This window comes from Gadus morhua, chromosome 14 (assembly GCF_902167405.1).
Source record: "Gadus morhua chromosome 14, gadMor3.0, whole genome shotgun sequence".
In the NCBI taxonomy this organism is placed as follows: Eukaryota; Metazoa; Chordata; class Actinopteri; order Gadiformes; family Gadidae; genus Gadus; species Gadus morhua.
In genome coordinates this window covers 23,613,308-23,626,700 of record NC_044061.1, presented here as the reverse complement: position 1 = coordinate 23,626,700, position 13,393 = coordinate 23,613,308, and the positions used below count along the sequence as shown (strand labels likewise).

Sequence of the window (13,393 nt, the reverse complement as noted above, 5' to 3'; positions counted from 1 at the left end):
ACTAAGTTGCGTTTGAAAAGGTCAGAGAGAGTTCAGAGCCGGAGTCGGAGCCCACTGATGCGCGTTTGGGGATGGGTCGGTCGCGACCGATTCGTTCACAACGAATGAATCCCGAACGTGAACGACAAGAACTTGTTCCCCAAAACAAGAAGAACTGGTTCTTTGATTCTTTTTTTTAACATAAAACAAAAATATGGTTACGTAAATAAAATATACAAACGAACAGAGCTTCGTCTCCCCGCCACCTTATATCGACTGAGTCTACAACGTTCTCAAAGATTCAGCCAATGAGAGGTATCAATGGTTTTGCCATGGCACCTGGGTAAACAAATGACAAGGTGGTACCGTCGAATTTGCGTGCTTTCTCTGTCTGACGTATCTTGGGTCATACCATTCGACGTGGGGCCACTAATATATCCCCCTACATTTCCGAAAATAGACTTGACCTCCATCTGTTTATTGGATAAACGCATTTCCCAATCCCATGAGCCTTTTCTCCATTCTACGTCAATTCAAGAACAAACAAAGAAATTAAACTGCAGTTCGTATTTTTTATTTATGACCATGAAAGTTCTGTAATGCCTGAATTATGAAGAATTAAATGTAAAGTAAAATAGAAATTATAAAAATAAAACCATGAATGACATATAGAGAGTAAGCAAGTGGTATAAATATTGGTGGGACGTTGGCCTATACAAAATAGTATATCTTGTTGATTTTCACAGGGGGTAGAGCCTAGCCAAGGGTATATCTTGGAATACTTTTAGAATCGGGCGAGTGGCACTTTTAAATTCCCCAAATGATTCAAGGTGGCCCAGATTGTACATTTTGAAAAAGCGTTTCCATTCTTTAACTTTTTTTCATAGATGAGGCTTTATACTAAACGAGGACTATTTTGTTAGTACATTTTTTTAGGGTTAAGGGTCGTCCAAAAAATTAGCCGCTCACACTAATATTTTAGAGTCTCACTCCAGCCAAAGTCCCAAAGTTGGCAACCCTGTATATCTATGGTACTAGAGGTGATATTTTCAGAGCCCCAAACCATACAATTCAACGACGCTTATTGGCAAAATATGTACTTTTTTGCATAGCAACCGGGGGCTTAACCATTAACCATTGGCATAAATTCCAGTACATTTGGGCAGAACAAACTGGAGCCCCGGGAAGACAGTCTATAGCAGAGGTCTTCAACAGGGGGTCCGCGACCCCTAGGGGGTCCGCGGAGGTACTGCAGGGGGGTCGCGAAAGCTTTGGTTGATAGACATTTGTTTTATATTCCCCCCCCCCCCGCAATTTTTTCCACAAATTGAAATGTCTTAAAATACACATTAACATGATTCCAACACACTGTGTATTGTGTATTTAACACTAGGAACGCCGGGCCATTTTTACTTACTACTAGCGCCACAGAGGGGTCAAATGGCCCCTAAGTCATTTGAATGAGAGGCTGTGCATTGGCACATAATGATCACTAGGTGGCGCCAATGAGCTACGACTGCGCGAGCGCCGTGTGTGTGTGTGTGTGTGTGTGTGTGTGTGTGTGTGTGTGTGTGTGTGTGTGTGTGTGTGTGTGTGTGTGTGTGTGTGTGTGTGTGTGTGTGTGTGTGTGTGTGTGTGTGTGTGTGTGTCGCAAGCCTAGTCCTCACGATTTTGGTCATTTAATTTTCATTTAATTCTTGCCGTTGGCTTTCAAGTTTTGGTGACATTTTTATGTATTTGATTTTAATGATAGCCCAGCAGGAGAGAGCTTTTCACTGCCTGCTCCTTCAATTAAAAAGGTTGATGACCACTGGTCTGTAGGCTATACCCAACAGTAAATGTTGAACGCGAAACGGAATGCAAATATCATTCTGGAGAGTTCTAAACAAATTCTAAAGTAAAATCATTATTAGCATGTAATTAACAGATTATTTTTTTAAAATGAGTGATTATGGGGGACTCGAGTCACATGACTTGACTCGAGTCAGACTCGAGTCGCAAATTTGACGACTTGAGACTTGCTTGACTAACACTGATAAAAGACTCGACTTGACTTTGACTTGGTCTTCATGACTTGAGACTTGACTTAGACTTGAGACAGATGACTCGAAATGACTTTTTGAAAGTTAGATTAAAGGTTGGATATGTGATTTGCGATACGCCAGCAGATTTTGAAAAAACGCAACTCAAATGGTCCTACCCCCTCTCCTTCAACGCTGACTCTGACTCCACCCATTCCAAGTACATGGACGCGCAATCACACACGAGCGCGAACACAGATGCCTGAGAGTGAGCCAGGCTAGCTAGGTTGGAGTTTAGGGTTGTATTCTAGTGCTAGGTCCAAATGTGGATTAACTAGTAAACTAGCTACCGCAGGATAACAACAAACAGAAGCTTGCTCTGGGTCACGAGCTTTGAGTATGTGCACGTGCACGAAGAGGTCACGCGCGGGGAGCGGGGGAGGGGGAGTGCAGTACGACCGTTTGATTGACGTACTGTCCAATGCCACTCGGTGGTTCTGAAAATCAGTGGCTGGAGTTTTTCGAGCCCTGCCCATTCCACAGATGATTAACTTGTTTAATTTTCATGTCAGTAGGCTACTTCTAACTCAGTGGTTGTAAGTGTCTTTTTGTTCAAGGTGGAGGTAAGAGTTATGGCAGTCCCTGCATCAAGTGCACCTGTTGAACGTGTGTTCAGCCATGGTGGGGTGATAATGTGACCGCATCATTCAGAACTCCGTGACAAAGTACTGTCAAATAATTTTTTTTGCAAATGCAATGCATTGTAAGTCGATGTATGTTGCGAGGAAGCAAGATTGCTACCAGCTTTCAGGCTTGTGTATTACTATTTCCCCTTCCTACAGTATGTGTGATATTACTTTTAAAATATTCATTTTTTTCATGTCTGATGCCATGTGTTGCAAATAATATTCTACAACATGTAGGGAGATTGAGTGATTGACTTGAACTGTTCTCGTATACAGCTACCTAGAGGTTCTATTTGATTCTGTTCATAGGTTGGAGGTAATGATCATAAAACATTTTCAAACTATGCACATAATGGTTTTGGAATGTTTTGAATAGTTATTGTTATTGTTAAGACATTGTTATTGTTAATGTTGAAATAAAACTCAACTTATGAACCACTCTCTTTACGGATTTTTAAATGTGGAAACTGGGTTAGATCATCAGATTTTTGTATGACTTGACTTGTGACTTGCTTGACCTCAGCAATGACTTGACTTGTGACTTGCTTGATTCTCACCACAGTGACTTGGGACTTGCTTGAGACTTGAAGGTTATGATGACTTGAGACTTGCTTGTGACTTGCACATGGATGACTTACCCCCACCTCTGGTGATTATTATTATATCAAATAAAAAATAAAAACAGACAGGGAGGCCGGCGCCCCAGCGCCCTCTATGGACGAGCCACTGATATATATATCTGTCACTCTCTCTCTCTCTCTCTCTCTCTCTCTCTCTCTCTCTCTCTCTCTCGCTCTCTCTCTCTCTCTCTCTCTCTCTCTCTCCTTTGCCCCCCCCTGCATCACCTTTACATCGCCCCCCCCCTCCTACCCCCTGAATGTGGTGTCCCTGCTATGGGCCCAGCAGGGACAGGCTGACCCACTTTAAGGGAGGCTTGCGTAACTACGGCGATGGCGGCAGTGCATGTAATTCCAATGATTAATTTATGATGTGTTTACAGACTCTACCGGCCGCGCCACGGAGCAACCATTAGCATAATGAACCACGCGGAGGGAGAAGCGAGGAGCGGGTCGGGGCTAGAGTTAGCCTTCTTTCAGGGCCTTGAGCTAAGCTAACTCCCCTCGAATAATGACCTATCCAGCCCGGTCACTACAGGTAGCTCCACCCTCACTACAGGTATCTCCGCCCTCACTACAGGTAGCTCCGCCCTCACTACAGGAAGCTCCACCCTCACTAAAGGTAGCTCCTCCCTCACTACAGGTAGCTCCTCCCTCACTACAGGTAGCTCCACCCTCACTGCAGGTAGCTCCTCCCTCACTACATGTAGCTCCTCACTGTAGGTAGCTCCAACTCTAGATGTGCAGCGATTACACCTGTGGACAGCAGGAACACCTGTCTTTGGAGTCATAGTGGCTGAAAGGCCTTCATCTGATTGGCTAAGCACTTTGCCAGTGTACAGGACTACCCACACCGTGTGGTCTGAGCTCACTTAAAAGGATGTCATGTCGGTCATTGTCATTCAATGAAAGACAATGAAAGACAGCACACGCTGAGTGACACGTTTCTGCTTTTCCACGCACACACAGATTCCACACAAGCCCTGAGAAAAGTGGTGATCGTGGCGCGGCCGCAGAACGCCACTGTGGTGCTGGGACGTCCTGCGGTGATGGAGTGCATGGCTCAAGGCCAGCCCAAGCCAATGGTGTCCTGGAGCAGACAAGGTAACGCTGGACATCTGGCCCTCTCTGTCTGTCAGTCTCGCTCTCTCTCTGTGTCTCACCCTCTCCTTCGGTCTCAATATCTGTCTATCTCTCACTGCCTCCCCCTCTTTCTCTCTCTCTCCCTCCACCACTCCCTTCTCCTCTCTGTCTCTGTCTCTCTCTCGCTGTCTCTCTCTCTCACCCTTTTCTTTGGTGTTTATCTCTGTCTCCCTCCCCCTCTGACTCTCCCTCTCCCTCCACCACTCTGTTCTCTCTCTCTCTCTTCCCCATCTCCCTCAATTTGTCTTGCTCTCTCTCCCTCCATTCTTCTCTCTCTCTCTCTCTCTCTCTCTCTCTCTCTCTCTCTCTCTCTCTCTCTCTCTCTCTCTCTCTCTCTCTCTCTCTCTCTCACTGTCTCTCTCTCTCTCTTCCTTGTCATCCTCTGTCGCTCTCTCCATCAGCCTCCTACCACTTATCACAACAAGTGTACTGAAAAAGTGCTGCAAATCACGCCGGCGCGACCTTGCAGATTAGAAATGTCTCGCCTCCGCTGCGCTCAGTCTGAGTCGCTCTGGCTGCGAGGTGGAACGATGAGGTAAGCGTCGAGCTGCTGCCACAGCATGTGGAGCGCCCCGATCAGCGGTGTCTGATTGTTTTGACATTATTACCATAGCAAACAAAGCGTCTGTATCACAGAATCAGGGTGCCACGGTGCACACTCTGAAAGGGGCTTTGTGCTTACCTTTCAAAGTGGGAAAGTGTGGCTTCACAATATTGGAACTGTGTTTTCGCCAAATCCGGAACACGGCTGTAAGAATGAGAATAAATATCATAAAATATTTCAATGAAAGTTCGGGGCAAAGACCGCCATTGGTTTTGGTAGCATAGGAGCATTGTAATGTTATTTATTGCGTTAGTGTATTTTGGTCATTGTTTAGTTATTAATCGTGTAATGACTTGTCATTATTGAAAAGGTGTTCGAAACCGCCTGTGTTTCTCACGGGAGGCTATTGGCAACACACAAGCCTCACTATGTTTAGGTTATGGTTTATTAAAAAAAAAATTGTTGGACAGTACAACTCTCTTTAATGCTCTCAATGTGGCAGAGCCAGTGGCGTAACAAGGCAACGACGGGCCCGTATGCAGGATGTTCAAGGCGGGCCCCCCCCCCGTTACGATTGTTGACGGGGGGGGGGGGGGGGGGGGGGGGGGGGGGTCGGAGCGATTGTTGAGGGGGGTGATGATGCATTCTGACGAACAAGCCCTAAACAGGAAATAATACGGTATTCTGGAGGCCGACACAAATGTCGTTGTTTTACAGCACGTCATCTCTCAGGCGGTTCTCGCTCTTAGTTTTTCGCCTTTCTTTGCTCAGACGGAAAACCCATCTCCACGGACCTCGTCGTCGTAGCAACCAACCTAATCATCAGAGACACGAGACGTCAACACGCAGGTGTTTACGTCTGCCGGGCCAACAGACCCAAGACCAGAGAGTTCGTGATCGCCGCCGCGGAGCTTCACGTCTCGGGTGAGTCACGACGTCTTCGGAAGAAAAGGGGAAAAACTGAGCAAAAGTGAATGAATACCGATCAATTGTACATTTACATTTTCATTTAGGGCATTTAGCAGACGCGTTTATCCAAAGCTACTCACATTCAGTACATCTGTCAGAAGAAGAGAAACAACAATATATCGCTGTCGGTACAGTAATGATGTTCATGGAACCAAGTGCCAAGCTCTAACAATTGTGAGGTTAACCCATTCCCTGTATACAACAAAGCTAGCAAGGATAAGATAGTATTTTAAAGGGCCGTGCAAGGTAGACATGAAGGGACACGGTTTTGTCTTCTGGCATTCTCATCTTTTGCTGTCACACTGATTCTGTAGCTGGAACATACGTTTTTCTCTAGTCTGAAACTGATCCCGAACGAAACCCTGGTCAACGGACAAACATGAGCGGGAACTGTAACTCCAGTGTATAGTAGGGCTGCTCCATTATGGAAAAAAGACGTAATCACGATTATTTTGGTCAATATTGACGACAGCATGATTATTAAAACGATTATTTTTGAGTTTTAAAACATGATGCACTTATTCAGCATTTCTCTCCAACCAAACTCTCTGTAGTAGCCAACTTAGATATTTACCCTTGATAAATACACAAAATAAAAAAAATAGTTTAAACTCGTGCTAATTAGTTTGGAGATCCAAAAACCGAAATCGTGATTAAAGTGTGATTAATTGCACAGCCCTTGTGTATTCTATACACTGTAGTTACGGTTCATCCATAGTATAGTGTAGTGCAGGCCTATTCAACTAGTGGCCCGTGGGCCAAATGCGGCCCCTCTTTTTTTTCTGGCCCGCAAGAGGTTGCATGCAAAAAATAAATAAAATAAAGGAGAAACATAGTTGCATGCAAATCAGGTTTCTGTGTGTAGCCGGTGATACTAGCCAGTATCAGTACCCGACAATCAGGAACTGGCATCACTTATTCTGACAATGTTTGGCTCAACCGATACGTGTGAGTCTAGCTTTTCTCATATGAATGCCATCAGAACAAGGGCACGTTGCTCCATGACCTATGAGAAGCTGCATGAGTGTCTCAGGATGAGCCAAAATAGGCAAACAAGGCAGTGCAATCTTTCTCACTGACTCACTGGCTCAAAATGTCTCATATGCACAGAAGTTCTGTTTTGTGATGATTCAAACAACATTGTTTAATTCTAAACATGTGTCCAAAATATGTGAGAACAAAATCTTTTATAATGATACGATTAAAACTGAAGAAGAAGAAGAATGCGTCCGACAAGTTTATTCCATGTAGTAGTAATATATATATTAAGTTAACACTACTTTAAGTACGATTTATTTGTAGCGATTCATTCACGTAGTTTTACTCTGTGTGGCCCATGAACCCCCAGTGGTTTTCCTTTTCGTCCCACTTGTTAAGGAGGTTGAATAGCCCTGGTGTAGTGTAATGAGTCAGCCCCTCCCTCATGGTTCCCCAGCCCCTCCGGTGATCCTCCAGCCCCCCGAGGCGGTGTCCCTCTCGCGGGGCAACACGGCGCGCTTCATCTGCAACAGCTCCGGGGAGCCGCCCCCGACGCTGCACTGGCTGCGGAACGGCCGGCCAATCCGCTCCTTCCGACGGGTGAAGACCCAGAGCCCGGGCATCCTGCTCATCAACCAACTGGCCGTGGAGGACACGGGCTACTACCAGTGCATCGCCGACAACAGCGTGGGCACGGCGTGCGCCACGGCCAAGCTGACGGTCATCGTGAGGGAGGGCCTGCCCAGCTCGCCTCGCCACCTGCTGGCTGTGCCCTCCTCCAGCACCAGCGTGCTGCTCACCTGGGAGCGACCCCAGCACAACTTCGACCAGGTCATCGGCTACTCGGTGCACTACCAGTGTGTGGCAGGTGAGCACCGCCACCTAGCCGTGTGTCTTGTAAATGGTAATTGGACTGCATTTATATCGCGCTTTTTTCCAAAGCGCTTTATAATATAGCCTGGCATTCAACCATTCATGCACCCATTCAACCATGCAAGAGACAGCCAGCCTGCCGGGAGCAGTTAGAGTTCAGTGTCTTGCCCAGGGACATCTCGACACTTTGCTCTACCTCCTGAGCTACCGCCGCCCGTCTTGTGTCTTGTGTGGTGATTGTGTGTGTGTGTTTGAGTTTGTATGTGTGTGTGTGGGTGGGTGTGTTTGCACTCACACACATATGTATTTTATGTGTACATCTGTGTCACTCAGTACTGACCTTTGAACCGATGATTCATTATTTTTCCCCATGGCAGTGAATCGCTCACCCGCAGGAGAATATGGATTTTTTAAATCCATGCCACGCTGCGGTTGCTCTTGGGTGTGTGTCTCCCAGGCTCAAAGCGACAGGGTTCGATCCTTAAGGCCCGCAGTCTATCTACAGGCATCCATGATCCAAGAGGACCTTAACCCTCTAGCTGCTGCATGATACGATAATACTTTATTGTCAGAGCAAGTCTGAAATTTGTCTTGCATCCCAGCAGCTCTATTTATAAACTTCACAGACATTAGGACAGGACATCAAAAACAGGACATCAAGGCAGGACCCACAATAGAAATAAAAATACATAAATTCATCATAACATTACTACAACAGACGACAACATCCACCAGCGTGCATTCTGTCTGGGACTTAGTGCCAGGTTCAGTTCTAGGATTGACTGGTGAACAAAAGAGTGCTACTTTCTACCCTTTTGAATGTTGGAACACTATATCTCCGGCTTGATGGTAGTAGATTGTGCTCTGTGTTCAGGTAATGGTTGGGGTTGGAGGAAATGTTGTTAGCCAACCTCAGTATGTTTTTATGATAGGCTGATACCCAAAGTTTCTGGAGTGGTTGACCTACTATATTTGAGCAGATTCCGATGTTCAGGATTCACCGCACTGAACGGGGCTTTGGATTTAAAAGGCATCTGCTAAACGACCACATAGTGAAACTTTGTCCCCCCCCCTCCTCCCCTCCAGGCTCCTACAACGTGGAGTACCAGTTTGTGGTGAGCAACAACACGGTGGAGTACCAGGTGAAGGAGCTCCTGCCCCACACCGAGTACACCTTCTACGTGGTGGCCTACTCCCTGCTGGGCGCCAGCAGGCCGTCCAACTCCATGACCGTGAAGATGCTGGAGGACGGTGAGGCATCCAGGAGAGCCTGATAGCTGTCCTCGCAGTGGTCGGCCTGATGTCTTCATAGCCTGATGTGTTGCTATAGGCTGTTACTGTAGCGGTCTCAAGAGTTGTCCCCAATGTGTTTCCATACACTTGTCCATAGAGTGATCCCTGTAGTGGTCCCTATAGTTGTCTCTTTAGTTGTCCATACAGTGGTCCCTATAGTTGTCTCTTTAGTTGTCCATACAGTGGTCCCTATAGTTGTCTCTAATGTCTTCCTATACGGTTGTCTATAAAGTTGTCCCTGATGTATTTCCATACCGTTGTCCATATAGTTGTCCCTACAGTGGTCCCTGTAGTTGTCTCTAATGTGTTTCCATGCAGGTGTCCCTATATAGTTAGGGTTAGGGTTGGTGTACTCTTTCCATGTGCTTGCTGACATGCGTCTCTCTGCATCCGTCCCCGTCGTGGTCCTCACATATCCCCTGTGTCCCCTCCCAGTGCCCAGCGCGGCCCCCCAGATGTCCATCGCCAGCATCTCGCCCACGGACATCCGGCTGTCGTGGACCCCGCTGTCCGCGGTGCAGAGCCGGGGTGTGGTGACCGGGTACCGCATCGAGTACAGCGCCCTGGACCCGGGTACGCTCCCCTTCACCCCATCAGGGACCCAGACTGACCTTCACGCCCTGACGTGATGTTGCTGTTGTTGTTGTTGTTGTTGATGTGGAGGACTGGGCCAGACCAGGTGTGAAGAGGAAACTGCTGTGCTAATCACCATAGGCCTCTATATGAGAACACATTATCGTTAGGTAGCGCAGACTCATTGACCTTCTTGTTGAAGTGCAGAGCCCATGCCCTGCTCGAGTCGATGAAAATGCTCTCGCTCTCTCGCTCTCTCTCTCTCTTTCTGTCTCACTCACTCGCTCTCTCTCCCTCTCCCTCTCTCTCTCTGTCTTTCTCTCTCTCTCTCTCTGTCTCTCTCTCTCTCTCTCTTTCTATCTCTCACTATCTCTCTCCCTGTCTCTGTTTCTCTCTCCCTCTCTCCCTCTCTCTCTCTCTCTCTCTCTCTCTCTCTCTCTCTCTCTCTCTCTCTCTCTCCCTCTCCCTCTTCCTCTCTCTGTCTCTCCCTCTCTCTCTGTCTCCCTCTCTTTCTCTCTCTCTGTCACTTGGTCTCCCTCTCTTTCTCTCTGTCTCCCTCTGTATATCACTTGCTTGGCACAGAATGTCTCGATTAGTCATCACTGATTGTACAAATTCATTATGATGGGGATCATCCTGTTTATTGTCGAGAATACCCAAATCTCAAAGGAAGCTGTTGTATTTAGTTCTGTTTGTGTGTGTGTGTGTGTGTGTGTGTGTGTGTGTGTGTGTGTGTGTGTGTGTGTGTGTGTGTGTGTGTGTGTGTGTGTGTGTGTGTGTGTGTGTGCGTGCGTGCGTGCGTGCGTGCGTGCGTGCGTGTGTGCTTGCGTGCACAGCCAGCCGCGTGTTGAGGGAGGAGGTGGGCGGGAACGAGACCCAGGTGACCCTGGGGGGTCTGCATCCCAACAAGGCCTACCGGTTGAGGATAGCTGCCGGGACCAGGGCTGGGCTGGGTGTGCCGTCAGAGTGGGCCCAACAGCAGACCCTGGCCCACTACAACCACAGCATGGGTGAGTCGGAGGGGGGGGGGGGGGGGGGGGGGGGGGGGGGGGGGGGGGGGGGGTGTACCTGGCAACGAGAGGAGGGGAAGGTGTTAATTATGTTGTGCCAGTGAAGCAAGCGGCTAAACGTTTTGTTTCAGCAGGGATGTGGGATTCGGAAGTCTTTATTTTTTAGCCGGCGGCTTCTGGTCTAGTTTCATTTGCTTCTGCCCATTCGTAAACTTCAACCGCACACGCAGGTTCATATGCATACTGACTCGAGATGAGTGCATGTGGTTTATGGCTGCCGGTAGTTTATGACTGCCAATAGTCATAAACTACAGGCAGAAGCCTCCTGTTTATGACCTTACGTTTATTTTGGTTGCAGCTTTTAGCGGTGATACAGTGAATCAACATTCAATGCTAATTTGCCTTTAATTCATGTCAGCCAACGACCGTTGGTTCAGCGCTAGTCTTTCTAGCAACGTTTCCCCTCTGTTTTTCCTTTCTCAAGTAATCCCTACTGTTTTGTTGGTAGTTGTTTCCTTTGCCTATTGGAGGGTTTAGGATGATAGACTAGAATAACTAACCACTATATAAGGTGCTTCATAAAACTTGAATCTGTGGGACTCAAATCTATCGCGTGATAAACACACTCTGATCTTTGTGTGATCTTAATGGTATTGATGTTACACAAGATACCATCACATGTTAGCACAACGATAGCCAGAGTTGACAAGTAATCGTCACATGTTAAGATGACGATATGTATCAACAAGTAAACCTCATATGTTAACATGAAGATGGGCAGAATCAACATGTAAACCTCACATGTTAACATGAAGATGTGTATCAACAAGTAATCCTTACATGTTAACACGACGACAGGTAGAAACGACAAGGAAACCTCATATGTTATTTTGACGATGGGCAGAAACAGGTTATCCTGACGTGTTAACTCAACGATGAGTAGTATCGATAGTAAACCGCACATGTTAACACGACAATGTGTATCAACAAGTAAACCTCACATGTTAACATGACAATGGGAGGTCACTTCAAGGAGGTAACAACACCGACACCTCAAGGAGAACGTCGGTGTCGTTATGTCAAGGTGAACTCCATCACTCCATTCTTTAACGTGGAGCGTTAGAAACAAAGCCCTCTGGAATCTAAAGAGCTGTATACACGTAACCTTGAAAGGAACTTTGATTCTTGAAACAATGCAGTGTGTTGCCCACGCTCGGCACTTTATCTGTGAGCTGCTTTTTTTCTTCTTCTGCTCTCTGCTGTCTAATTCCCTCCATAAACACACTGGTTTAATGTTCTAGCGGGCCTCCATACTAATAATTGCAAAACAAATTGCACTAAATCAAGAAATCAGGTCTTGCACAATGTTGCCTCATGTGTTGATCTGTCTCTCTTTTGCTCCCGCTCTCTCTCTTCCTTGATCTCTCTCCCTCTCGCTCTCTCTCTCTCCCTCAATCTCTCTCTCTATCTCCCTCTCTGTCTGTCTGACCCCCCGCCCCCCCCCCCCCCCCCCCTCTCTCTCTCTCTCTCTCTCTCTCTCTCTCTCTCTCTCTCTCTCTCTCTCTCTCTCTCTCTCTCTCTCTCTCTCATTCTCTCTCTCTCTCTCTCTCTCTCTCTCTTTTACTCCTGCTCTCCCTCTCTCCCTCTCTCTCTCTCTCCCCCGATCTCTGTCTGACTCTCTCTCTTTCTTTCTCTCTCTCTCTCTCTCTCTCTCTCTCTCTCTCTCTCTCTCTCTCTCTCTCTCTCTCTCTCTCTCTCCCCCCTCCCTCTCTCTCTCTCTCTCTCTCTCTCTCTCTCTCTCTCTCTCTCTCTCTCTCTCTCTCTCTCTCTCTCTCTCTATCTCTCATTCTCTCTCTCTCTCTCTCTCTCTCTCTCTCTCGCTCTCTCGCTCTCTCTCTCTCTCTCTCTCTCTCTCTCTCTCTCTCTCTCTCTCTCTCTCTCTCTCTCTCTCTCTTTTGCTCCTGCTCTCCCTCTCTCCCTCTCTCTCTCTCTCCCCCGATCTCTGTCTGACTCTCTTCTTTCTTTCTCTCTCTCTCTCTCTCTCTCTCTCTCTCTCTCTCTCTCTCTCTCTCTCTCTCTCTCTCTCTCTCTCTCTCTCTCTCTCTCTCTCGCTCAGTTGTCTTTACCCCAACTGATTTGAAAGTGAGAGCCAGGTCCAATACCCTGAACGTCACATGGCAGCCCTCGCCAAATCACACGCAGATCTTCGGCTACAAGCTGTCCTATCGGGAGGTGGAGTCTGAGGAGCTGGCCAATGGGGAGAAGGCTAATGTAGCACACACCATTAAGCTGCGTAAGAAGAACAGAAATCATCTGCTCACTGGTCTAGGTAAGCTTCTGGCTTCATGGCTTACCGTCTGTCCCTTTGTCCTGCCATGATGTATGGGCTTCTTTTACATTGATAGTGTATTGGTTGTAATTAGCTTGATATCATGAATTAAACGGTTCAGATTAATAAAGTACCATCTCATTACTACTACTGCTATGACCGAGGTTGTGGCATGCACTTACTTGTTTAAATTGATTTCAGATTATGTTGTATTGTTTTGGTAACCGTTTTGCCATGTTAAGAAAATTATAAAAAATAACTTAAATCTTATATTATTATTTAATAAAGAACAAATAGAGATTATTGGTATTTATTTTCATTGTTTGATGATTTTGTAAGTTTTGTCATTAGCACTGACATCGATGTGTGTGTGTCTCT

General features: G+C 46.8%; 1 protein-coding gene across 2 annotated transcripts in view; it reads left to right on the top strand.

Annotated features, from left to right (window-relative positions):
• The window catches only part of igdcc4 (immunoglobulin superfamily, DCC subclass, member 4), a 74,129-nt gene that overhangs the window by 46,272 nt on the left and 14,464 nt on the right, over window positions 1–13,393 (top strand). For both annotated transcript variants that reach the window (XM_030377151.1, XM_030377150.1), the window contains exons 5-11: window positions 4,273–4,407; window positions 5,762–5,914; window positions 7,395–7,805; window positions 8,897–9,061; window positions 9,539–9,676; window positions 10,513–10,686; window positions 12,803–13,015. In XM_030377151.1, the coding sequence (XP_030233011.1) occupies window positions 4,273–4,407; window positions 5,762–5,914; window positions 7,395–7,805; window positions 8,897–9,061; window positions 9,539–9,676; window positions 10,513–10,686; window positions 12,803–13,015 (1,389 nt within the window). The remainder of the gene's footprint in view (window positions 1–4,272; window positions 4,408–5,761; window positions 5,915–7,394; window positions 7,806–8,896; window positions 9,062–9,538; window positions 9,677–10,512; window positions 10,687–12,802; window positions 13,016–13,393) is intronic.